Source organism: Schistocerca serialis, chromosome 5 (assembly GCF_023864345.2).
Source record: "Schistocerca serialis cubense isolate TAMUIC-IGC-003099 chromosome 5, iqSchSeri2.2, whole genome shotgun sequence".
Taxonomy (NCBI): Eukaryota; Metazoa; Arthropoda; class Insecta; order Orthoptera; family Acrididae; genus Schistocerca; species Schistocerca serialis.
In genome coordinates this window covers 468,686,879-468,714,074 of record NC_064642.1, presented here as the reverse complement: position 1 = coordinate 468,714,074, position 27,196 = coordinate 468,686,879, and the positions used below count along the sequence as shown (strand labels likewise).

The window sequence follows — 27,196 nt, the reverse complement described above, 5'->3', positions numbered from 1 at the left end:
CAGAAGAAACAACTTCAGCGTCATCGTTGCCACAAAAATGAAAACAAAGTCCATGACGGAGCAAGGTCTCACAAAAGTCAGCGCACCCGTGAGGAGCTCGCAGATCTTCACTGGACTTTTCTTCCTCTTCCGGCTTCCGACTGTTGGGCCCAATGAAGGATGCACTCCGCGGGAAGCAGTACGTGGATAATGCGGAAGTTATTGATGCGGCAAGACGTTTGCTCCGACGTCGACGAGGAGAGTGGTACCATTCTGGTATGCAGGTTCTCCTAGTAAGGCAGTGTGAGGCCGTGCGCATTGAACGGTGTTATGTTGAAGAATAGGGTTTTGTAGCCAAAAGAGTCGAGAATAATATGGTGCATTGGGATCTTGTATAAAACCGCCCTGCTTTCAGAAAAAAGAAAACGTCGGATTACTTGTTGAACGCACCTTGTAAAATATGGGCAAGTAGAGCGAACGAGCTTTCCGTCCTCGCGTCACCAGCGTCGGCGTGCAGAGCAGCAGCGGTATTGGGCTGACCGGGTCTGAGCTCCCCTCCCCTGCCTGCACTTCTGCTGTAGGCAGAGAGGCGGTCTGTCGCTGGATTCGGTGTTGCTCAGTGCCTGCCGGGCCAGCCGCCAGACACGGGAAGACATGCCTCCGCTGCCGCTACCCCTGCTGCTCGCCGCGCTCGCCCTGGCCGCATGGATCTGGGGGCTTCTGAGGCGCCCTCCGGGCTTCCCGCCAGGTGAGACACCACCTGCTAACACTCGTACATGGTCGCCCAAAAGCTACTCCTTAACAGTTGCTGACAAGTCGGCTTGTCGCCGCGTAAGATTTATGATGTGCATATTTATCCAAGAGGCGGAAAAATTCTAAAATATCAAAAAATGGTTAAATGGCTCTGAGCACTATGGGACTTAACTTCTGAGGTCATCAGTCCCCTAGAATTTAGAACTAATTAAATCTAACTAACCTAAGGAGATCACACACACCCATGCCAGAAGCAGGATTCGAACCTTGACCGTAGCGGTCGCGCGGCTCCAGACTGTAGCGCCTAGAACCGCTCGACCGCTTCGACCGGCTAAAATATCATATTTTGATATAACTGAATCGGTGAATGTGGTGTTTCGGCCTGCAAGAACTCAGTTTGACGGGAGGTGCACAAAACTAATAGTATCTCTAAAGACAGTAATCCACTCAATAATTTTTTCCAGGTAGAGCACTTCTATACCTAGAGGGTAACAATATTACATACTTCTAAAACTACTCGTCCGACCTTAGCGCGTAGAATATAAAAGCACAATCATAAAAATATAGCTAAGAAACGAACAATAATTAGTTCCTTACGTCACTTTATGTCTATATTTAGAAATACTATGCTATTTGGTTTCATATGTTGCTTCATTTATGAACAAATCTACGACATTCAAAATCGTTTCCTAATAAATGTCGAATAAGTGTCCGTCTAGTAAACAAGATCCTAGGTATAGTGCTGTACTGGCACACTCCTCTCTCCCTTGCAGTTGTGTTTCATCCACTCTTGTGAATAGTTACTCCTCCGTTTTCAAAGCCGTTGCGCGATATTTAGGTAATACGGGTCGAAAACCACACTGAGTTACAAAAGATGAGAGAGAAACCTGAATAAAGTTGTTTCGAAAGGGAAGATCTTTCCAACAAATTTTAGAAACCATTGGCAGGCATTCCAGTACAGTGAAGACTTTTATATACCGATTTAATCAAAACAGAGCAGTGTAAAAATCAATCACGAAGAAATTTTTGAGAAAATTTCTCGTGAACGGCGATGTGATGTGGTAACCGGTTTGAAACCGCTTTTTGTGGTCGAGACTGTTTGTTCTCCTTTTTGAAGCAATCACGAAGCGATCACCCTTCAGTTCTATCCGAGATGGAAAAACGACAGCTTCTTAGACAAGTCAAGAATAATCCGAAAGTAAGCGCACAGATGCTCCCAGGGAAGTCTGTTTCAGCGCAAAATATAAGAAATGTGCTTTATGATGCTGAACTGCCCGTAGTAAACCACACATCAGTGAAATCAACAAAAGAAAACGAGTTGCATTTGCAACATAAAACCTACAGGTTTGATTTCTGAAAGAAGGTTGTGTGTACCGACGAGAGTCGAATTAAGCTGCTTAAGGAAAATGGGCGAGTAACAGCATGGAGAAAAAAGAATTGTGAACCTGAAGAGAGAAGCAGGACACCCTCAGGTAAACATGGAGGAAGTTCAATACTTGTCTGGGGCTGCATGAGTGAAAATGGTGCCGTGATTTTTATTTTATTGATGGGATTATGAACCGAAAGGTTTACATAAACATCCTAAATACATCCATTTACAAGTGCAAATAATACACGTCTTTCTAAGAATTTTATTTTCACACAAGGTAATGGTACAAAATATACAGCTCTAGATGCAAGACTGTGGCTGTTGTTTAACACTCTCCACTGGATTCCTACACCACCATAATCCTTAGATATTAATCCACTAGAGAATCTGTGAAATTTACTCGATGACGAATCATTAGACATGAAATGTGACTTTAGATTCTGTTTACTACTCACAGTTCTTTCAGTTAAAAATCTCTTAATCAAAACACACGTTTGCGAAGACACTGTGACTCGTAGTACCTTGGTTCCCTGTCAGTAATGTAGTACATTAGTGACTGCCATTCGGACAGCGTTGTTGTTTAGGTCTGACCAGCTCTCCAGCTCTTCTAACGTGAGAACAAAACGCTGTTCCAGTCATGTGTTCTGTGCACCATCCAATATTGTTTGTAGGCTGTAGTAGTTGTGGTCTACAGTTCGAAGACAGGTTTTATGGAAATTTTCAAGCCAACTGTTCCTTTGTAAGCTCAATCTAAAAAGTATTGGCTGCAAACGGTATTCTTCCTGTCTAAGCTTTTTCGCGACACAGATCGACAAAGTGTGCCATCGATTTATTTTTACAGCAATTCAATACCTTTCTCATTAAGTACTCGATCTGCTCATCTGATCTTCGGCATTTTCCTGTAGCATCACATTTCAAACGCATCTATTATTTTCTTGTGGGAACTGCTTATCGCTCTCGATTCACTTCCGTACAAGGCTACAATCTACACATATACATTCAGAAAAGACTTCCTAACACTTACATTTATACTACATTGGAGACTAAGGTGTAATATCAGTATCAAGAGCAATATAAGTGTTAACGCAGAACCAATGTCAAGTAGTCTTTGCATTCCGTCGTGCTGTGAATAAGACGTAACGATTGCCTCTGATTGCAGTTATTGCTAAGCGAAAAGATTTGTGCACGTAAAACAGTGGGCAGGGCCGTTAGTTGGTTGCTTAGTTAGTGACATGTTCCATGGATCATTTTGCAAGACAGATCCTAACGGTGTGGAAGGAGTCGTTGTACATTCACATCGCAAATTAGTTTCTACATACGGTTACTTTCTGAACATTCGATTTTTTTCAAAAAGGAAAACAAATGATATACAGAAGTAAGTTAGTAATTCCTACCCAACACCTTCAACACTTTGCAGTAATAGAAATTTTTCTGTGGAATAGAAGGAGTTGTCAAGGATAAACGTTCTCAGTTTGTTATCAGAGTTTGCATCGCCCTCTGTTATACATTTTATATCACTGAGTCAATATCAAAAAGTTTTGTTGCAGCACTGTGCACCCCTTTTTGTTCTAAAGACGACCTTAATGTGTAGTAATGAATATCACTTTCCTTCTTTTATTCTAAATGTGTACCCCACTGTTCCTCTTGGACTGTAATGGATTATTTGCAACAAACTTCATGAGGGAATAAATATACTGCGAAGTAGTAGTCAGAATTCCCAACTCCTTAAAGAAATATCTACAAGATGATCAGTGGTGAGCAACACATGTTATTGTCACAGCACCTTTTTGCGCAATGAAGACTTACTTTCCTAAAGATGAGTTATTCCAGAACATTATTCCATATGACATTAATGAATGAAGATATGCATAATGTGTCAACTTACTGACTTGTCTCTCCCCTAGGTTTGCAACGATTCTAAGCGCTAATTCGGTTGAACTAAGTTGTTTTAGGAGTTCGAAAATGTGTTTTCTCCAATTTAAATTCTCATCATTATGAACCCCTAAGAATTTTGAAATTTGCATCCTATTTATTGTTTCCTTATCGTGTGTTATACTTATCACTGGTGTAGTACCTGTACATGTGCGGAACTGAATATGTTGAGTCTTTCTAAAATTGAAGGGGAGACCATTGAAAACAATTACGAAAGCAGTAAGGTTGCCCTCTCATGTGCCGGGAAGAAAGTTGTGTCTGGAACAATTTCAAATATGACCATTCACTGTGGCGAAACGGTGATGGAAAAATCGTTCTAATCAGTTGAACTAAGCACTTAATGTGTGCGGTACTTCTTACATATTGCTGCTAAATAAGTCACTGGTATTCTGTGGCAGATCGATGCATTTATAGGTTTGCCGTGTTCCAGCCCTCTTGATTTACCTGAAACTGTGTACTGGCGTACGGCTGGTTGGACTGATGAATGTCCTTGGTCGTATCTTCGTATATATCATTGTTTGTACGCGAGTCCACAGTCGTTTAATGGCCTTTGGGGACACACTAACGCCATTTGGTATCTCAGGCTGTGTTTGACCGTCTTCATTCGTGCTTCTGCATCCCAGTCCTGATGTACAAGAATGATCTTGTAGGAAACATCTTTCCAAATAAGTCTAAATCTCGATCGAGTTCTTGCAAAAGCAGGCCAACGACATGGCGGAACTGAATTAATTCATACTGTTCCAAATAAAATAAAAGTAATATAATGTACGTGGATTTTTTTGGGGCATCATATTTGTCGTTGCCCGTAAAAATTATTTATATCACAATTGCAATTTCGACTTTTGGCCCTTTTTAAAGTGGTAAGGAAAAAAGTTTTGCTTCAGCTCATGTCAGACTTTAAAATCCTCCTACAAGTATCATCCCATCGTCAGAACAGTGAAAAAGATTAGTTTTGAAGATGACATGACCTGAAACAAAATATTTTGCAGAACCACAAGAAAATGGCAGAGAAGTCGAAATTTCAGTTGTGAAATAAATAGTTTCTACAGTCAACGGTGAATATAGTGTCCTTTAAAAGTTTCGGCATGACTGTGAACCCGGACAATGAGAAGTGTATTATTACGCAGTAATTAGCGACATTGTGTAACTAGTATTTGAAGCAAACTGCAGGAAACGATGTCGGGTGGAAGATTACGTTGCACGTATTGGGAACGGGAAATAACAGATTAAATTATTTCTTGGATTTGTACTTCGAAGTCTACTTAATCTGCAGACTAGACTGCTTACCCAGAACGTCCTTATATCGACGTTTATTTCGGTATTTTGAACTATAAATAAAGAAAATTAGGAAGCATGAATTTGTTACATAGGTGAGGGAAGAGAAGACAAGTTATGATGGGACTAAGTACTTTGAGATATTACACTGACGTTCAATGATTTCTCGTGAATCAGGTTGGAAGAGAGACTTGAATTTTTCGTGAAAACTTTTCTAATAATCTTCGCAATCGAACACCTGTTTCAGAACATACGGATTAGCAATACTGCAAACAACTTGATTCCATGCTGATGTGAAGTGCTTTCCATCATGCAGGGTTGCTATAAGTGCATAATTGTGTACGCCCACTCCCGTATTCTTTTATTCGCTAGAACATGCAGTTTCGTACATGACATACAGTAGGAGTCAAAATTATATAATACATTATCGGAGAACAGCGATCTAATTGTGATAAAATTATTTAAAAGCGGTCTTGATATCGCAGCCGATGTTAAATTCTGACAGGTTTCGGCCTTCTAGTTACGGACCATCACCAGAGTTTGCACCATCTGGATGACGACGCTGGCGCCTGACCCACTGGGGATGCCTCAGTCACTGTGAGTCACTGAGGTAGTTGTCAACTATTCGATTTTTCTCGCAGTTCAGTCTTGAACCCAAATTATATGCGAGTAGTGGTTGTTGTCGAACATAATGCCTGCATGAACTACGAAAATGCTGCATCGGCAGTGAATAATCAACTTACAAATCATGGTCTCTACCGGATTCTTAAAGACCCACCTCCGTGATTCCTTCGGATAATAAGAGAGCAGAGGTTCATACTGACTGACGTATACAATATCAGATGACAACATTACCATGCAACTTTGATACAAGTTCTTGGATATAATTATTCAGTGTCTTTTTTTCTGGACTCATAATGACATTAATGAGCAGTCGAATTGTAGTTAAAAGGAGCACATCCCTTTTGCCACGAACACGGTAGCGTTTCGCCGCGTGCGGATTCTGAAGGCAACCGAAAAGTTTGGGTAGTAAGGTGATCCTTGGCTATCGAACGCTGTACATACCACACCGTGCTTGTCATAGCGATGTCGAAGACGAGCATCTGACGGCGCTTAATAGAAATGTAAACAGGTGACCTCGAAAACCAGGATAAGGACGGATAGCCGAAATTAAGGCGACCGCTCGAGATAAACGAGAAATCTGGGTTCGAGTCCCGGTACGGCAAAAATTTTCCTGTGTCACCATTAGGTATGATTTCCATGCCTATTTCAGCCGATGTTAATAATAATCACTATTGCGACAAATTTTGTTAACATCTACATCTTTTTGTCCGTGGCAGTGTACGTTAGTGTTAACACTAACATTCCCAGTGATATGGGTGTGCCGTCAGGGAGCATAAACACCCCAATGAGCCCGAGAGCCAGGGAAGCTAGTATTCACTATCACACTTCCCTTAGAGACAGAAATTGTCCCGTACTGATGAACGTGTTTACAGTTATGAAACGTAAACAAGGTTTATTCGAAAAAGTACTTCCATTCTATGCAGTCAATAGCTCACAGTGACAGGCTGATAAATTGAGATCTATTAACAGGAAGAGCCAACAGCCTTTCCGCAAGGGTAAAACCGGTTCCCGTTATATCACCGAAACTACCAAGCGCTGTCAGGGTAAGCAGTTGGCTGGGTGACCACTCGGGTCTGCCGAGCGCTGTTGGCAAGCAGGCTGCACTCAGCCTTTGTGAGACTAACTGAGGCGCTACTTGATTGAGCAGTAATGGCTCCAGTCACGAAAACTGACAGCGGCCGAGAGAGCGGTGTGCTGACTACGTGCCCCTACACATCCGCATCCAGTGACGACTATCGGCAGAGAATGACACAACAGTTGGTCGATACCGTTGAGCCTACTCGGGCGGAGGTTTGGTTTTTTATTAACGGAAAAAATGTCGTCACCCCATTTGTCGAGACAACAGATCATCAAGTACATATCGTAATGAATACTAAAAGCCTTGCAGAATATCAAATTAAAGTTTAGTGGTGCCAGAATATAATGGACATTGAATAACGAATCTTGCTGAAGATACAGATAGCCGTACCATAAGTGCAACCACCTGTTGAGAGGTCAGACAAATATGTGGATCCTGAAGAGAGGGAGCGGTCTTTTAGTCCAGTCAATTGATATTCAGAACAGTCGATTTCGTAACAAAACTGTGGAAGTTTTTTCTCAGCGATTCTTTAGCATGCTGAAGCCGAATTTCAAGTTTGCTGCCTTGCCGAACGACGGCATCGCAGTGAAAAACGCAAAAAACCGCCAAATTTTAGCTTTTTATTAGGCTTTTCGCGTGTATCTCGGAAACTATGCATTTTTCGAAAATGACTACTCCGCACAAAACGAGGTGGGAGTGGTCATTTGGATGTAGGACGCAGAAGGCGTTCTTCGTAATTTTCGCTTTGTTGCCTTCCTCCTTATGAGACAACTGATAGTTACAAACGTTTCTTGTTGGAAAATTTAATGTGCTTTCATGTGATGTAGGGGATTTGTTGACAACTTGTATATTCTTAGAGTTGCAGGCGGTGGGAGTGGGTGTTTTTGACGTCTCCGCAGAAGAGCCAAGAAATCACTGCTTTCCAGAGCGCTCCAGCACCGATACCGTCCGTCAAAATCAATCCTGACTAGAACATTTTGTCTACTTTAAATTTCGACTGAGTGGTCATCTTCGAAAAACGTATAGTTTTCGAGATGTAAGCGGAAAGCTGAAGAAAGTGCTATAATTTTGAGGTCTGCTGTGCGTTCAAAACTGATTCGTCCAAGCAAAGAGAGCTATAAATAAATGCTGGCCAAAGGAAAAGGATGTCAGAAGATCACCTAAATTGATATCATCTGATGCAGAATCCATTCTATCCATCCAAAACGCAGGAAAACGGTAGAAAACTATAGATAAAATTTTTGTTGTTTCTTCATTACTGGAGGAGCATTGCGTTAGTAAAAGGGTAAATGGCCTTTCAGGTCGTAGTGCAAAGCCCTTAATACTAAAAGGAGTTTTTGCTCAGTTTAATACAGTTACAAACTAATAAAATCTTTCCTGGCTTCCAGCCGCGTCAAGTGGTTAAAATCCCACGAGCTTTCGACCGAGCTCTCCTCGGACATAGTCAAATGGTAAATGACGATCACAGATTATTTATAAATCTTAATCCAGAGACTTTTTAAACTTCAATAAAAAATTAAAATGCCAATATGTTTTCAATGCTGATAACATAGTCAATAAATATGTTTTTTTCAACACTTTTCTCATTTTCTTTGAAAGCGGCTTCCCGTTAGGAGGTTTAAAATAGGGTAATGGCACTAAAATGCGACCTGAATGGCTGAAAAATTGGCAGTTATTACAAAACGTTATAAATTGTCACAATGGAGCTGCAGTAGCTAATTGCAAACAGCACTGTAAAGTTTTTTTAAAAATGTCATTAGAAGGAAAAAGCATGTGATATCCAAATAGAATAGTTAATTGGCAGGGTAATATTAAAACTGTACGGCCTGTCACGAAGGAAGTATCTCTCTAGCAGCACAAAGTAAAGTCAGCATGCAGTAAAATGCTTTTTACTGATGATTAAATAAAAACATAATTTCTCCAGGTAATCATATAACACTCTCAGAAAATTGTTTTCCAAGACTGCTATCTGAAATGCACCTCCTTGTTACTAACGAGGGTGAGATTGGATCAATAATTAAATTGATGAAAACTAGGGAATGGTCAGTTTCCCCCACGATTAAAGTACTCAAGTGAAACCACCTTAAAAAGAAAAATCCGTATACGTGCGAATAGGACTTGAGCACCGAGGCTTCAGTACAAACTTAATTATATATACATAGAGTTCATGCATCCCAGGAATCAAGAATTTCTAAGTTTTCTTGCCTGTTATCGATATCAATATTGGCAAGAAGTCAAAATATGAAACCCAAATGGGAGTATCTTTTTGTTGCTTTGTTATAGAAGCTTAAAGTTTTACACGGCCAAGAGACAATAGACCTTATGATGTGATATAAATTTCAACTTGATACGCCTACCCATTCCAGCAAAAAAGGGTTCAGTTGGACAAACAGACAGACAGATACATAGACGAACAGATGTACAACAAAGTGATTCTATAATGGTTCCGTGTTAACTAATTGACCTACGGAACCCTAAAATGTATCAAAGGATAATGAAGACATTTGGAGATCTATTTATGAGCCATCGCTGTTTGCTTACGTTACCGAAAACGCTGTGTATGTCTGTCAGACATTCAGTTTGGTTGTAGAAGTGCTTTAACAACTGAAACTGCTATGTTCTCTTTTCTCTGTGAGTTGCTAGATAGATTAAACAAAAAGTTGCGAACACTAGGCGTCTTCCACGATTTAACTAACGCGTTTTATTTATGTTATTCACAAAATATTACTGCAGAAGTTGGACCATTATGGAATGAGAGGAGTAGCTTGTTTGATACTAGGAGAACAGACAGCACAGGTGGATTATCCACAATAACAATAATGGCTTTGACGCGGAGTCTGATTGGGGTACAGTTAAGTGAAGGGTTCCTCAGGGGTCGGTGCTGGGATCACTACTGTATTTTACGTTTATAAATGATATGCCTTCTAGTGTGACAGTCGATTCTAAAATAAAGAGTTATTGTAAATGATGGGTCCGTTTTTAAAAATTCTTATGTATTCAAGTACAAATCCAAAATGAACAAGCTTTATACCAATGAAAAGGAGAAGTTTCAAAGTTTTTGGCGGTAGGCGGTGATGATTTCAGAAGCGGCCGCTAGAATTCGCGCGGCAATAGGGCCGTCATTCAGTTTCACTGTCAGTCTTGAGTGAGATGGCGACTGTGGAGCACAAGGTTTTCTGCGGCCTTGAGTTCGCGAAAAGTAAGTCGTAAATTGCAGTGCAGTGGGCATTTCGTACCAAATTCAGTACTCAACCACCAACTCACAAAAGCATTAGCCTTTGGTTTAAGCAATTTAAACAAACTAGGAGTGTGTGCAAAGGACGAAGCACAGGCCTACCGCGTGTGTCACAGGGCGATGTCCGACGGATTCAAGAAAGATTTGTGCACAGTCCTAGTAAGACTACCAATAGAGCCAGTCGAGAACTTGGAACACTCCAACCAGCGGTGTGGAAAGTTCTGAGATGGCGTTGATGTACAAGCCCTACCGATTACAGCTTGCACAGGCTCTCAACTACAATGACAAAGAGAAACGCCTCATATTTTGTGGTTATGTGCTAGGAAAGACGGAGGATGACGCATTTCTACGGCGTGTAATTTTAGTGGAAAAATCAACAGACACAATGTTAGCATATGGGGGTTGGGAAATCCACATTCACCATTGCAACACGAAAGAAACTCACCGAAGATCAATGTGTTCTGTGCCGTATTCCGTACAAAGGTTTATGGACCATTTTTCTTGGCGGAAAGAACTGTAACAGGACTCACGTACTTGGACATGTTGGAACCATGGCTGTTCCCACAAGTTATGGAAGATTCCCAGGACTTCATTTTCCAACAGTATGGAGCTCCGCCCCATTGGCACTGTGATGTATGAGGCTTTTTGAATGACTCCACTCCGCAGTGCTGGATCGGTCGCCGGGGACTTGAGGACCTGGCTCTGCACTTCTACCCACTGTGACCTCCTGATCTCATACCCTACAATTATTTTTTATGGGGTTATGTGAAGAAGGCTGTTTACATCCCGCCTCTACCAACCACTCCGAATGAGCTACGGGCTAGATGACTGCTGCTGTGCTCTCAGTAACAGCAGATATGCTCTCGCGTGTGTGGCTACCGCTTCGATGTTTGCTGTGCAGCCAATGGTGCCCTCATTGAACATTTATCACATTTATATTTATTAAATAATAATTAAAACTAATTAATTACAATTTATTATAAATTATTAAATTCATTAAATTGATATCAAACATTATGAAAAAAGCTTTGAAGTTGCCTCTTTTCTTTTGTATAAAGCTTGTTCATTTTGGATTTGTACTTGAATAAATACGAAGTTTTGAGTATGGGTCCATCATTTAGCGTAACCCTGTATTTCTGTTTGCTTCTGTCACTAGCTTGGTAGTGAAAGTCATTGAGTCCAACACAGGGACTGTATCAAATAGTGCAACTTGAGACATAAGTTCATGGATAATATAAACGAAGTTGATGCTAAATCACAGTAAGACTCAGTTTCTAACGCACAGTTCAACTGAAACTGAGATTTGGATTACACAAAATGGGCCTATGACTAGTGAGCCTGAACAATCCGAAATCCTACATGTTCAGATGGATGGCAATCTGTCATGGAACGACCATATCCATTGTCAGAAAACTGAATGAGAGAAATGTCTGCAATAAGTGATAGTCCAACACAGAAATTAGTGTACTTTGGTTATTGTCATTCCCTTATGACATACAGCGCTATATTCTGGAGTAACTCTCCAAATTTTTGGCTGAGAAGCGGACAGTTCGAGTTATGCGTGGTGTAAGTTTGCGAACCTCACGTCGACCCCCGACCAGGAGGCTGGGAATTCTGACATTAGCCTATAAATACATATATTTTCTTTCGTACCGTTTGTTGTTAGCAGCATGAACTTATTTCCAAGCATTAGCAGCTTTCAATCCGTTAATACTAACGAGAAAGTCAGTCTGCATGTGGATCGAATCTCCTTGACTCTCGTGACAAAGCGCACAGTATTATGCTGCTTCCATTTATCTAACCTATTACCAGAATTAAACAGTCTTAGCAGTAATTTACGCACTTTCAAGTCCAAACTGAGGAATTTCCATAGGAGTCACTCATTCTACTCTGCATGAGAGTTTCTGGAAAAAATTAATCATATTCCTGCGTTACATTGTTGATTATGCTAGCATCTACTCAGGAGCTTATCGTTTGCATAGGGTTCGTGTAAATTTGATCTGTTGTTAATTTCAGGCACTGATTCGCCTTATGACCATGCAAATTTACTACTTAATTTCGTCCTACAGAACTAGAAATGTAAACAAAAATTAAATAAAACCTTGATTGCAAAAGCATGGAGAAGGAAATCGACCATGTCCCTCTGAAAGGAAACATTCTGCCATTTGCCTTAACTGATTTATGGAAACTATGGAGAGCCTACATCTGTATGGCTTGGAGAGGATTCGAACCACTGTTCTCTACAATGTGAGTCCAGTGTCTTATCACTGCATCATCGCGCTCAGTGAGTGGGGGAAGAATTGTCGCAAGTAACAGACAACAAGCGGATACTTGTGAATCATTCCACACGACCATGGTGTACGTCTGCCAAATAAAGCAATGGAGTTAATAGATTCTCACTAGATTCAGAACAGGCCACTGACCCATTAATCAAACTCAAATTCGTAAAGAAGATCATGCAAAAACGCATAATGCTTGCAAGAATATCCTATCTGTAGATCTCATATTATCAGAATGAAGATTTTCACTGTGCAGCGGAGTGTGCGCTAATATGAGCACTTGCCCGTGAAAGGCAAAGGTCCCGAGTTCGATTCTCGATTCGGTACACAGTTTTAATGTGCCAGGAACTTTCATCTCCTGTTATGTTGGCTGGCAAGAGGGCAGACCTTAGCTATAGAATCTGACAATGTATTTGTTTGATGGTTTTAAAAATTGTTGCTATCGTACGTTTTCTGTGTTCGAAGAGATTTCAGGATTGCAGCCAATCGTCGTAAACTTCCACGATATTTCGATTGGACATCTGCCAGTCATCTTCAAATGCCCCATCAAAGACTGGCGAAGAAGGTCGTAGGTCGAAAGATAGACGGACAAGTGTAATGTGCTGCGAATACATAGAAAGATACATCCCTTATCATTTAGAAACAGAAACCAGATGGCAGTTATAAGAGTCGAGGGACATGAAAGGGAAGCAGTGGTTGGGAAGGGAGTGAGACAGGGCTGTAGCCTGTCCCCGATGTTGTTCAATCTGTATATTGAGCAAGCAGTAAAGGAAACAAAAGAAAAATTCGGAGTAGGTATTAAAATTCATGGAGAAGAAATAAAAACTTTGAGGTTCGCCGATGACATTGTAATTCTGTCAGAGACAGCAAAGGACTTGGAAGAGCAGTTGAATGGAATGGACAGTGTCTTGAAAGGAGGATATAAGATGAACATCAACAAAAGCAAAACGAGGATAATGGAATGTAGTCGAGTTAAGTCGGGTGATGCTGAGGGTATTAGATTAGGAAATGAGACACTTAAAGTAGTAAAGTAGTTTTGCTATTTGGGGAGCAAAATAACTGATGATGGACGAAGTAGAGAGGATATAAAATGTAGACTGGCAATGGCAAGGAAAGCGTTTCTGAAGAAGAGAAATTTGTTAACACCGAGTATAGATTTAAGTGTCAGGAAGTTATTTCTGAAAGTATTTGTATGGGGTGTAGCCATGTATGGAAGTGAAACATAGACGATAAATAGTTTGGACAAGAAGAGAATAGAAGCTTTTGAAATGTGGTGCTACAGAAGAATGCTGAAGATTAGATGGGTAGTTCACATAACTAATGACGAAGTATTGAATAGGATTGGGGAGAAGAGAAGTTTGTGGCACAACTTGACCAGAAGAAGGGATCGGTTTGGTAGGACATGTTCTGAGGCATCAAGGGATCACCAATTTAGTATTTGAGGGCAGCGTGAAGGGTAAAAATCATAGGGGGAGACCAAGAGATGAATACACTAAGCATATTCATAAGGATGTAGGTTGCAGTAGGTACTGGGAGATGAAGAAGCTTGCACAGGATAGAGTAGCATGGAGAGCTGCATCAAACCAGTCTCAGGACTGAAGACCACAACAACAGCAACATCAGGAATTCGTCAAATTGAGAGTTTTCAGGACAAACCAAGGTACGCATCATAAGCAGTTTTATTTGGTGAATCCTTTTTGGAATAAAGGTGCTTAATTTCACAGTCTAGCAGCGTCTTTGTACACTTGAATGCTGATTATGGTGGAAACTAACCTTTCCGTAATATCAAGAACTGATGTAAATATACTGGTATTAATTTATCATCGTTACATGGTTTACGAAAAGCAACATCTAAAGTTTTTTTCGTTATTTTAAATTTAGTTGCCTGAAGAATAGCAGCCATATTCGATTACCGACAAGGTAAACTGTTAAATATGTTTCTCCACTCCATTTCTGCCTCGTTCAGCAACAGTAATCCAAATTTCAAATAAAAGGCAGTCTCTATTGCAGGTACTTAGTTTTAAATTGAAGCATTTCACACTAGGGGTGCATCGTCATAATTCCGTAGTATATATTACATAAAGTTATGATCACGAAGCTCTCCAGCCCCCGCTAAGTAACTACTGATCGAAAGAATTTGCCTTAGACGGCGTAAACCACACTAGTCAAAAAGCAACCATTGAATGAATCGTAACTGCAATAGTCAAATACAAAACTGGAAGCCTAAAAAGCTAATTACATTTTTATAAAAATCTCTTATTATACAGATAACTACTAGCACGAATTTTCTGTACCTGTGGGCATGAAGAACCTAACTGGGAGTTATTAGACAGAACATGTTCTACTACTGTAGATATGTCGATGATATTTTTATCATTTTTAACGAACCGTATGAAAATGTAACTACAGAAGCGTAATAACCCTAAACTATATTTTACACAGGAACTAATGACGCCCAATCAATCACTGAACTACTTGGATTTATTACGATTTTCAACACTACCATCAGCTGTAATTTCATAATCAATATATTGCCAACAGGTGTCGATGACACATATTGTCATTTTCAGGCCCTAAAAGTAATATGAAAACAGCTATATGAGCAACAGTGGGCATCAAAAGCCAAATTGTACCTACAGTTAAAATAAGTAACACGTAGTTAGTCTGTTATTTAATAACAATCTGTACACGAACTTAATAAATGTATTGTTATTTATAGGGATATAATCATCATATTGTACTCTGCCGGTACTGATATGCACACGGTCGCCTATACTAAAACTCAATCAGTGTACAAACAGTGTAATGTGAAAGCAGAATTGAGTACCTATATACAATTAAAACCCATTATACAACCAATCATGTACGTGCTTAGAAATCTAAAACAATCGAAACTAGTATATATGGACATAATTTAAGATATGGGGTTAATAACATCACACAAATAAATAATCACTAATCTTGGACGTGATCGAGCATACAACATAGCTACAAACGTAATCATGTGATACGCGGTACATATACATTTGCAAATGGTCTATATCGTAATCAACAATAAAAATGAAAATGCATGTCCATATACAATATAAAAGCTAAAATAAAGCACCGAAAGACCTAAAAAATATAGACGATAGAACCAATCATGAGCCTATAAAAGTTTACATGAAGACAAGATAGGGAGACGAGTACCAGTTAATAGAAAAAGAACCAATCATCAAAACTGTGTGTGTGAAATCTTATGGGACTTAACTGCTAAGGTCATCAGTGCCTAAGCTTACACACTGTTGAACATAAATTATCCTAAGGACAAACACACACACCTATGCCCGAGGGAGGACACGAACCTCCGCCGGGACCAGCCACACAGTCCAAATCAAAACTGTCATTCTTTTGGGTCATGAGAGATAAGTGGATCATGTAAGCATAACCAAATTACTAAAGCATCAACTCTAATGGAACACAGTAACGTATGAACTCTACATACAATGAGATAACAAAATGTATGGGATACCTCCTAAATATCGCGTCCGATCTCCTTTTGCCCAGCGTAGTGAAGTGGACTCAACAAGTCGTTGGAAGTCTAATGCAGGAACATTGAGCCATGCTGCCCCTGTAGCTGACCATAATTACCGAAGTGTTGCCATTGCAGGATTCTGTGCACGAATTGACCTCTCGATTACGTCCCATAATTGTTCGATGGGATTCACGTCGGGCGATCGGGATGGCCAAACCATTTCTTCGAATTGTCCGAAATGTTCTTCAAACGAATGGCGAAATGGCGCACTGTCATCCATAAACATTTCTTTGTTGTTTGGGAACTTGCCGTCCATGAACGGCTGCGAATGATCTCTAAATAGCCGACGGAACGGAAGATCCAGGCCATTCCACGCAAACACAGCATACACCATTATGGAGCCACACCAGCTTGTACTGCACCGTGTTGACAACTGGGGTCCATGGCTTCGTAGGGCCTGCGCCACATTGGAATCCTGTCAGCTCTTACCAACTTTGAAATCGGGACTCAGCTGACCAAGCCACGGTTTTCCAGCTGTCTTGGGTCCAAACGTTATGATGACGAGCCCAGGAGAGGTGCTGAAGGCGATGTCGTGCAGTTAGCAAAGACACTCTCTTAGGTCGTCTGTTGCCATAACCCATTAACGTCAAATTTCGCCGCACTGTCCTAAGGGATGCGTTTGTTGTAGGTTCCGCATTGACTTCTGTAGTTATTTCATGCATTGTTGCTTGTCTGTTAGCACTGACATACACCTCTGCTCTCGGTCTTTGAGTGAAGGCCGTAGGTCACTGCATTGTCCGTGGTGAGAGATAATACCTGAAATTTTGTATTATTGGCACACTCTTAACGCGGTGGGCCTCGGAAAATTGATTTACGAAATGGAATGTCCCATGCTTACAGTTTCCACTAGCACTCAGCGTTCAAAGTCTGTTAATTCTCGTCTTGTGGCCACAATCACGTCAGACACCGTTTTATGTGAATCACCTAAGTACAAATGGCAGCTCCGTCAATGCATTGCCCTTTTATGTCTTGTGGAAGCAATACTATCTCCATCTATATATATATATATGCATATTGCTGTCCTAAGAATTTCGTCACCTCCGTATGTTTTAACTCTAGGTACAATTTTGTTTTTGAGATTACACAGTTACTTATGTAGCGTTTTCGTATTAGTTTTAGGTTTTAATCATGACGAAGTGTATCGTCGAAACCGGTTACCAATAAATTTATTATGAAACTACAAGTGACAGAAGCCTTGAGTATTGTAATCTTCCTATCGGCAGTGGTCCTCTCCTCCTATTTAACAGGGATGGAAATGCCGAAATTATTTAGGTTTAAACCTTCAATTAGTAGAAGGGCGCATTAAGTATGATATTTTTCAAAATACAAAAGTGATTCTGCCATCCATGCATCCTTGTGTGACCCTCCAGCTCATAAACACAGTTTCATTTTGTCTGATTGATCGAACTGCTAGCACTCTGGTAAGTCACGAATGTATTCATTTATTTGTTGAAAGACGACGTATGTGTAGGCAGTATAAATATATATCTACGCGCCATGTGCGTGAGGTAAAGAGAATAGCTTTCAAGTTTTTCACCTGTCTCTAGCCATCCAAGTCAGAATAGTTTTTAAGTGTATAGTTCACAGTCCGTCAAAATTGTTATTGTAAAAACCTTTTCTATTGCACTGAAATTAGATTCTAAGTGTGCGCAGTCCATCAGAATTATTGTAAAAGCTATGCTACTGGGGCTCTGGAATTTAATCGTAGTAATAAAGAAAGCATCTCTGCATAATTTTTTAGTGAAGATTTATAAAAGAAAAGTTTCCTACCAGTGTTATTGTTGTAGCGTGTAAGTTAAAAGTATTTCCACATCGGAATAGCAGACTCAATTTATACCTCAAGAATACTAAATTGTACCTCAAAAACTACATTGTACCTCAAGTGTTATATTGTACCTCAAGAACTATATTGTATTTGTCTGAGCTGAGTAAACCAAGAAAAAAATTAGTCACCATACGTCTTTGTTTTTATTTACAAAAAATCCTATCCCCTATTGTATTATATATGTATATGTCCATAATGGCTATGCATGCCCCAAATGACATTAGTTTTGTTGAAGATGAGTGCTATTAAGGAGGTGAAGCTTAAGATGGAAGACAACAAAATATATAGAACGTTTACATGGAATTACGCCTATCATGAAGCACAAATTGGGTTATGGGAGCAGGAGGCATGTGACCGTGTCCGCTTCCAAAGGTATATAGCAGACATGTCTAAAATTATACCTGCTGTGCTTGAAGAAAACCACAGACATAGCATGTGGTTAAAAAAACTGTACACTGTCAGAGCGGAAACAGGATTGAAAAAAAGAACACAGAGTGTGTGAGGTAAAATTTCGTTTATTTCTCAATGTAATTTTACATTTTCATAAGCAGACACAGTAACACTACTTTCACACATCTTCTTCTTCTTCTTGAGTCGTTGGAGAGAAGGACACCCGTAGAATTCCAGGTATTGAATAGCAGCAAACTTGAAGATGCAACACATCCATGACATCTTCTCCTTCCCCTTCACGTAGATTATGGTATCCGTGTGATCGAATAATTTAAGCACTGTCACCATATCTTTATAGGGTATGCCAGGATCATCCTAGTGAATTCCATGGTAGAAATGTGTTAACTACTTTGCACTTTTCCGTGTCTTAGCACACTTCACATACTTGAAAGACCTCGGTGATGCAATGTTTGCTTATAATGCCTCTGTCATTCCTGCATCTTCTGTGTACGTCATATCTTTAAATACGAGGGCTGTCCAGAAAGTAAGTTACGACCGGTCGCGAAATGAAAACGACTATGAAAATCCGATAAAGCTTTGCAAAGATGTGTTGGGCAGTGTCTCTAGTATGACTCTAGGTAGAATTATGTCGCTCTTTTCATTCCTGAGCTCTTAGTGAGCGCGTAAAGATGTTATAGAAAATAGTGTCTCCCGCCAAGTACGAGGGCCTGGTGAGAATTTTCCCCTAAAGCTATGCAACCAACATTACATAACTGTCGTGCGGTTTCTTCTTCAAGACAATTCTCAGCCTCATTCTACAGGGGCAATGAAGATGTTCCTGCATCGTTTCAAATGGAAATGTTTGGTTATCCACAATACAGCCCGTAATTGTCTCCCACTGAGTTTCATCTCTGCTCATACGAACCGCTGGCTATGAAGACAACATGTTGGTACAGACAACGAGCTTTAGGCCAGCGTAGAGAATTGGCGGAAAGCACTGCGGCTGCCTTCTATGATGAGGGTATTGGAAAGTTGGTACAATGCTACGACGAATGTCTGAGTCAGAATGGCGACTACGTAGAGAAATAGCTGAAAGGTGTAGCTAACTGTTACAAATGAAACACTTCTGATTTTCACTGTGATTTTCATTTCGCGATCAATCGTAACCTACTTTCTGGACAGCCCTCGTATTATCTGTCTACACTCGTTATCATAGAGACCTTTAAGTGAAGAAATAGGTCATTAAAAAAGTAATATCATCTTACTTGGCTATAAAACATACATTATTATCATTATTGATCTTTTCAGCTGTACACCCAATGCAACAAATTTTAAATGATGGTGACTCATCAGTGTGGCATCATGCATTCGAGTCATAGTGCTTAAAGCGTTGCTCACACTTTGGAAATAAGTCAGGTGGCAAATAAAATATATATCACGTAGTAATGGTAGAAGCTGTGTGGGGAACATGTGATAATCAAAAGCGTTCACGTGGCGACGACGCTTTATCAGTTTCAGATAAATATCCAAGAGACATTACACGCATTTCTTGATTTCACCAGCTCAAACACGCTATAAGCAGTAAAATTCTCTTTTCCCTTGAATCTGTAGTTCTCACGGTTAATTGTCGTAACATACTAAGGAAGTAAGAGCTATGGAATATTTTTTTCGAATTTGTAGCTACAGCTCTGTTGTTGAACAGACAGAGTCGCGCACTCACTATCCCCCTTTAATAGCGATAACTAAAGTGTGACCATACTTTGCACACTAAACTCCCTACCGCTCCTCAGAACTACGACATTACCTTATTCACAGACATCCAGCACACACTTGAAGTTGAATAACTGAATGACGATGGATTCATAGTGATTATACAGTAACATAAAGCTGGTGAGCTGAAAGAAACAAACAAAAGTCTATTGCACGCTTGTAATAAGGCATTCTTTGCGTTCAGGCTTATAGGAGGTTTCTACTTAACATGATACTCCTTTTTGAAACTTCAGCTCCCATACACATGCCAGTTGAAACAACAGATCCGTCTCGCCGTGATCCTCCTCCTGCTCCAAAGTGATAAAACAGGTACGGTGCTTAGCAACATGAACTTAAAAATGCGCTTAGACTACAGCAGTTTTGCGGTTTCTCCACCCACCTGCTCCGCCCGCGAAAATTAACTCTGAATGAGCGTCCTCTAGTATATTTCGCACTCACAGTGATTACTCAGTCAGAGGAAAATTGTGTATGGTGGAAGCTATGCTTGGAACGCACTGACACAACCTCGACTTGGCGGTCTGACTATAAAAAGATGCCACTGTGAGTTGGCTGGATTTACAAGTACCGAAAATACGAAAAGGTTTCGTGGAAGTGGTGAAATCGATAAACCGAAAAGACCCTAGAGCTTTCGTGAATTGTACTTACATCCTTTATTCATCGACAAATACGTAATAGCGGGAGGCTTTTTTGCAGTGCGAAAACGACACCCAGCTAGTCCAAGTGTGGATGTATCATATTTTTATATATACACCTGTCATTTATAGTCAGTAATGTTTTGCTGCTGCTTGAAAGTCAAGGTACCGTGACTTATGTTCCGACATACGTTTGTGGGAAGTAATCAAACTACTACTCACGTAAAAACAAAAAAGATTGAGTATGTCTAGTCGAAATAGAAGGATAGATTGGACATGGTGAATTGCGATTTCAACGCACTGTGAAGTATATCCAAACGTAAGTGGTGATAGATTCATTTCGTAAACCTCTCCATAATATAGCAATGCAAGTGTTCAACTGGACCTGCTATAGTGTAAAAACACGACGGGCAATACGGCTGTAACAATACGTCCCCTCATGGGCACCCCAAAGCGTACCCTCGTATTTTCCTTGTTGTTCTATCGATAATGGTGTTGATTACACTACACCAACCCGTGTCGGTGATGTCTTTCCAAGGATTATGTCCGCGGATGCGGTATTCATTATCACACATATTGCCAGATGCCTGTCCCTCATAACACATATTTGAGAGAATCTTGTCAGGATATAGCACCTTCCAGAAAAGCTGATTCGAAGACTTTGTTAAATAATTTCCTAGGACTGATGAGAATCGAGACATAAAGCTGGTGTGAGTGTAGGCATACCATAATTTTGTTGGACGCTGTACAGATATAAGAGATAACTGCACTGCACTGTTTGTCTAAAATCTGTATATATTGCAGTGTAATGTTACTGTGGCTTATGTTGTGGCATGACTAGAGAAGCTGATTATGTGTCCTATCGTGAGGGATGTATAGATTCAGCACATCGATAACCACGAAGGTATGAAAGAGATTTTTACGTGGAAAATTATGTGCTCTATAGATACTGAGATTGATTCTAGAAACACAGCCGTCAAGAGGAGACATTACCTGTACATCGATCGGTGGCAGACTGTAGCAGCAATCGTAATATTTAATTGTAGTTACAATGGTAAATATGTTCCTGGCGCCCAATATTCTTGTGAGTCTTGTGTGTATTTGATGATCTGTAGACAACTTTTGCGGGGTTTAACTGCCAGTGCAATATGGCGATCTGTAGAAAATAGTTTTTTGCTGCTGAAAGTCTCGTCTGCAGAAAAAAAACAGGCAGACAGTGCTCTCACACCGGCAGCAGTAGCAGTTTGATGGGTAAATTCAGTGATGGACAGGCCATTCCATTAGGATTGCTATGTGCTGTGCTATTCTGGGAAGCATTGCAACATCTCACGGCACTGTACAAGCACCTCAGCTATGTCTCATCATGCCAGCAATGGTACTTAGATGAACACGTCTTCTGACAAGAATTCCTCAGGTGTCAAGAATGAAAGGGATAACGTGCCTCATGCTTGCGGGTCCCGAACAGACACCTTTGCGTCACTGGGCAGCTGATTGCCCCGTTGCCACTTCACGGGGCCAGCCGATGCACCTGGACTCTGGCATCGGCGTCAGATGTCGTGTGGCCAGATGTGTATTTTACTAGCGATCTTTTGTTTAAACAGTATTCCACCTATTTCACCGACCAATAGAATGCTGAAAATTAAGAAGAACTACCGCATACATGTGAAGAATACCAATTTAATTAATCTGCATGATTTTTTTTATATTATCGTGGTGTTAGCGGTACAATAGTTGAGGGAAGGATGTGTGTGAGCGGGTGACGTGGAGCAGAACAACAGGTTAAGTGCACAACAATAGATTAATTTGCATAATTTTTATGTAAAACGCAGTGTAATAGTTTCAGGGGGTAGATGACAAAGAAGAATGCGCCAGAAATGGTGTTCAAAAGCATGTGAAATTTGAAAAGTGTACCAGAAAATGGTGGGAAAACGTAACTAATAACTTAATTTGTTATCAAAGGTGGTACAATAGTTTAAGGAAATGGAAGTGACATGGAAAACCACTTAACAGAACAATAGGTTAAGTACCGACAAATACCCAGACATTAGGTTAAGACACCCAGAGTACAGTGCCAAATATTAGGTTATGCAACATGTTTGCCCCATGTAATTGCTTCTTACAAGACCTACATGTTTCCAAACAGCAGAGAATAATGAGCAAGAGAAACCCAACCCCACAAACAGAATTTTTTTATAAATAAACAATATACCCTTGAATTTCCTGTCATGAGATCCTTCCTCTCCACCACCACCAGACCGCCATCTTTGATTACATCATGGGAGGGATGACATCACCCTCTGGTGGCAGTACTGTGTACTTGGTCAGTTGGGCTCTGGACCTTGGGGTGAACACACTTGGTGGTGGCACTGCCTCTAATTGCTTCAATAAAGACTGAAAATAAAGACTTATGTCCAGCACAGATCGAGTTCTTTTGCCCTCCAGTTGCTAGGACGAGGTCATAGTCGGATGACTTAGGTTAGTGGAGGTAGCCTAACTGCTCTTTCTTTCCTGCCATTTTCTCAGGTTATTAGAGGCAGCTGTGGTGTGTTGCATTGTCATTACGAAATTTGAACTTACCACCATTTTTGGGGAGGTGGGAGGGAAGGGGGTTTACTGTGGGTGAGAGGTTAATTAATTGATCACTTTATTTAAGTAGTTAATCAAAAATGATAAGAATGAGAGGAGCAATTCCAATAAATCAGACCTGAAAGTGAACCTGTAGCAGCGAGGGGGAGAGGGGAGTTGGGGGAGGTGGAGGTGGGGCACAATAGGATAGCTGCCTCTCAATCAAAAGGAAACAGGGGTGACATGGAAAACCACTTAACAGAACAATAGGTTATGTACATGTCCACCAAAGGATAATAATAGGTTAAGTACCTGTCCATCAGGAGAGAACAGTAAGTTTGACCCTGACTGCATACCTGCCCCTGATGTAGGTAACCCACACAAACTAAATTCACAGAAACATACATTGTTCCACTACTCCTGTCTGATCACTTGCATCCATTCATGTCCATCATGCACTCCGACAGACTTGTGCAATTACAGCAGGACAATGCCAATCACATGTCCAGATTTGCTACAGAGTGGCTCCAGGAACACTCTTCTGAGTTTAAACACTTCCGCTAGCCACCTAACTCCCCAGACATAAATATTATTGAGAGTATATGGGGTGCCTTGCTCTGTTTTGTTCAGAAAAACTCTCCACCCCATCGTTCTCTTACGGATTTATGGACAGCCCTGCAGGATTCAAGGCATCCGTTCCCTCCAGCACTACTTCAGATATTAGTCGAGTCCACGCCACGTCGTGTTGCGGCACTTCTGGCTGCTCACAGGGGCTCTAAAAGCTACACTACTGGCCATTAAAATTGCTACACTAAAAAGAAATGCAGATGATAAACGGGTATTCATTGGACAAATATATTATACTAGAACTGACATGCGATTACATTTTCACGCAATTTGGGTGCATAGATCCTGAGAAATAAGTACCCAGAATAACTACCTCTGGCCGTAATAAAGGCCTTGATACGCCTGGGCATTGAGTCAAACAGAGCTTGGATGGCGTGTACAGGTACTGCTGCCCATGCAGCTTCAACGCGATACCACAATTCATCAAGAGTAGTGACTGGCGTATTGTGACGAGCCAGTTGCTTGGCCACCATTGACCAGACGTTTTCAATTGGTGAGAGATCTGGAGAATGTGCTGGTCAGGGCAGCAGTCGAACATTTTCTGTATCCAGAAAGGCCCGTACAGGACCTGAAACATGCGGTCGTGCATTATCCTGCTGAAATGTAGGGTTTCGCAGGGATCGAATGAAGGGTAGAGCCACGGGTCGTAAGACATCAGAAATGTAACGTCCACTGTTCAAAGTGCTGTCAATGCGAACAAGAGGTGACCGAGACGTGTAACCAATGGCACCCCATACCATAATGTTGGGTGATACGCCAGTATGGCGATGACGAATACACGCTTCCAAAGTGCGTTCACCTCGATGTCGCCAAACACGGATGCGACCATCATGATGCTGTAAACAGAACCTGGATTCATCCGAAAAAATGACGTTTTGCCATTCATGCACCTAGGTTCGTCGTTGACTACACTATCGCTGGCGCTCCTGTCTGTGATGCAGCGTCAAGAGTAAGCGCTACCACGGTCTCCGAGCTGATAGTCCATGCTGCTGCAAACGTCGTCGAACTGTTCGTGTAGATGGTTGTTGTCTTGCAGACGTCCTCATCTGTTGACTTAGGGATCGAGACAAGGCTGCACGATCCGTCACAGCCATGCGGATAAGATGCCTGTCATCTCGACTGCTAGTGATAGGAGGCCTTTGGGATCCAGCACGGCGTTCCGTATTACGCTCCTGAACACACCGACTCCATATTCTGCTAACAATCATTGGATCTCGACCAACGCTACCAGCAATGTTGCGATACGATAAACCACAATCGCGGTAGGCTACAATCCGACCTTTATCAAAGTCGGAAACGTGATGGTACGCATTTCTTCTCCTTACACGAGGCATCACAACAACGCTTCACCAGGCAACGCCGGTCAACTACTGTTTGTGTATGAGAAATCGGTTGGAAACTTTCCACATGTCAACAGGTTGTAGGTGTCGCCACCGGCGCCAACCTTGTGTGAATGCTCTGAAAAGCTAATCATTTTGCATATCACACCATCTTCTTCCTGTCGGTTAAATTTCGCGTCTGTAGCACGTCATCTTCGGGTGTAGCAGTTTTAATGGCCAGTAGTGTATTAGGGAGGTGTAACAGTGTCTTTGGCTGTTCAGGGTATATACCCTCGATTGTTAGTGCTGCCACCTGCCGTCCGAGTGTGGTTATTGCATGTTGACGTCGAACATAGGCGTTAGTGACATCTGTGGTTTCATGTGTATTTTGGCTTGAATGTGCATGGGTACACGTACTTTCTACAAAATAACTGTAGTATTAGAAAGTATTAATTGATGAACGATTCAGCAAACATTTCACTGAGGCACTAACATTGCTTTCTATTGGACACCTTTATAGACGTATTACTGGGGCCTCCTTAGGTCCGACGTGGTTTCCACTGGTGGGCAACCACCAGGGCGTCCGCCAGCTGAACAAGAAACTTGGATCGCAGCACCAGGCGTTCACATACCTCGCCCAGAAGTACAAATCGCCCGTGGTGGGCCTTCGTCTAGGCGGCAACCTGACCGTCATCGTTTCCACCAGGAGCCTCATATGCGAGGTGCTCACGCGACCAGAATTTGAAGGACGGCCCCAGAACTTCTTCGCATATCTGCGCAACCTGGGGCTGAGAAAAGGTGAGTCGCACTGCTTTACATTTAATGTATCATTACCATAAGCAGTCACAAGTAAAGCGATCAGTGAGGTGGTCTGTTTCACTGTGATTACAAACAACAAACCGAGACTAAAGCTGGCGCCAACCAAAGAGCAACCTGGGATACGGAAATAACATAGCACTCTCTCCTAGTGGCGGCGATTTAAAAAACAAATCGGAAATGAAGTAGCTCAGTGGATACGCGCCTGCAGTGGCTCTAGATCCCAATCTATACTATTATATTTAATGACAAAAAAAACGACGTACAATGAAGGAATTATCCGAATTAGATGGAAATTCGTAGATCTGACTTACATGTACAGACAAACAAATGATTACAATTCCAGAAAATTTTTCCCCCGTCGGAGGTTCGAGTCCTCTCTCGGGCGTGAGTGTGTGTGTTGTCCATAGCGTAAGTTAGTTTAAGTTAAATTAAGTAGTTGGATTAAGTAGCGTGTTCCAGTCCCCCCCCACCCCCCCCCCCCCCCCCCCACCCCTTAAACCATGGACCTTACCGTTGGTGGGGAGGCTTGCGTGCCTCAGCGATACAGATAGCCGAACCGTAGGTGCAACCTCAACAGAGGGGTATCTGTTGAGAGGCCTGACAAACGTGTGGTTCCTGAAGAGGGGCAGCAGCGTTTTCAGTAGTTGCAGGGGCAACAGTCTGGATGATTGACTGATCTGGCGTCGTAACACTAAACAAAACGGGCTTGCTATGCTGGTACTGCGAACGGCTGAAAGCAAGGGGAAACTACAGCCGTAATTTTTCCCGAGGGCATGCAGCTTTACTGTATGATTACATGATGATGGCGTCCTCTTGGGTAAAATATTCCGGAGGTAAAGTAGTCCCCCATTCGGATGTCCGGGCGGGGACTACTCAAGAGGATGTCGTTATCAGGAGAAAGAAAACTGGCGTTCTACGGATCGGAGCGTGGAATGTCAGACCCCTTAATCGGGCAGGTAGGTTAGAAAATTTAAAAAGGGAAATGGACAGGTTAAAGTTAGATATAGTAGGAATTATTGAAGTTCGGTGGCAGGAGGAACAAGACTTATGGTCAGGTGAGTACAGGGTTATAAATACAAAATCAAATAGGGGTAATGCAGGAGTAGGTTTAATAATGAATAGGAAAATAGGAATGCGGGTAAGCTACTACA

At 41.4% G+C, this 27,196-nt stretch overlaps 1 protein-coding gene across 1 annotated transcript in view; it reads left to right on the top strand.

Moving 5' to 3' along the window:
- The first annotated feature begins 633 nt into the window (after positions 1–633).
- The window catches only part of LOC126482004 (methyl farnesoate epoxidase-like), a 107,637-nt gene continuing 81,074 nt past the window's right edge, over positions 634–27,196 (top strand). Inside the window, exons 1-2 of the mRNA XM_050105970.1 lie at positions 634–727; positions 25,770–26,024. Of these exons, the coding sequence (XP_049961927.1) occupies positions 634–727; positions 25,770–26,024 (349 nt within the window). The remainder of the gene's footprint in view (positions 728–25,769; positions 26,025–27,196) is intronic.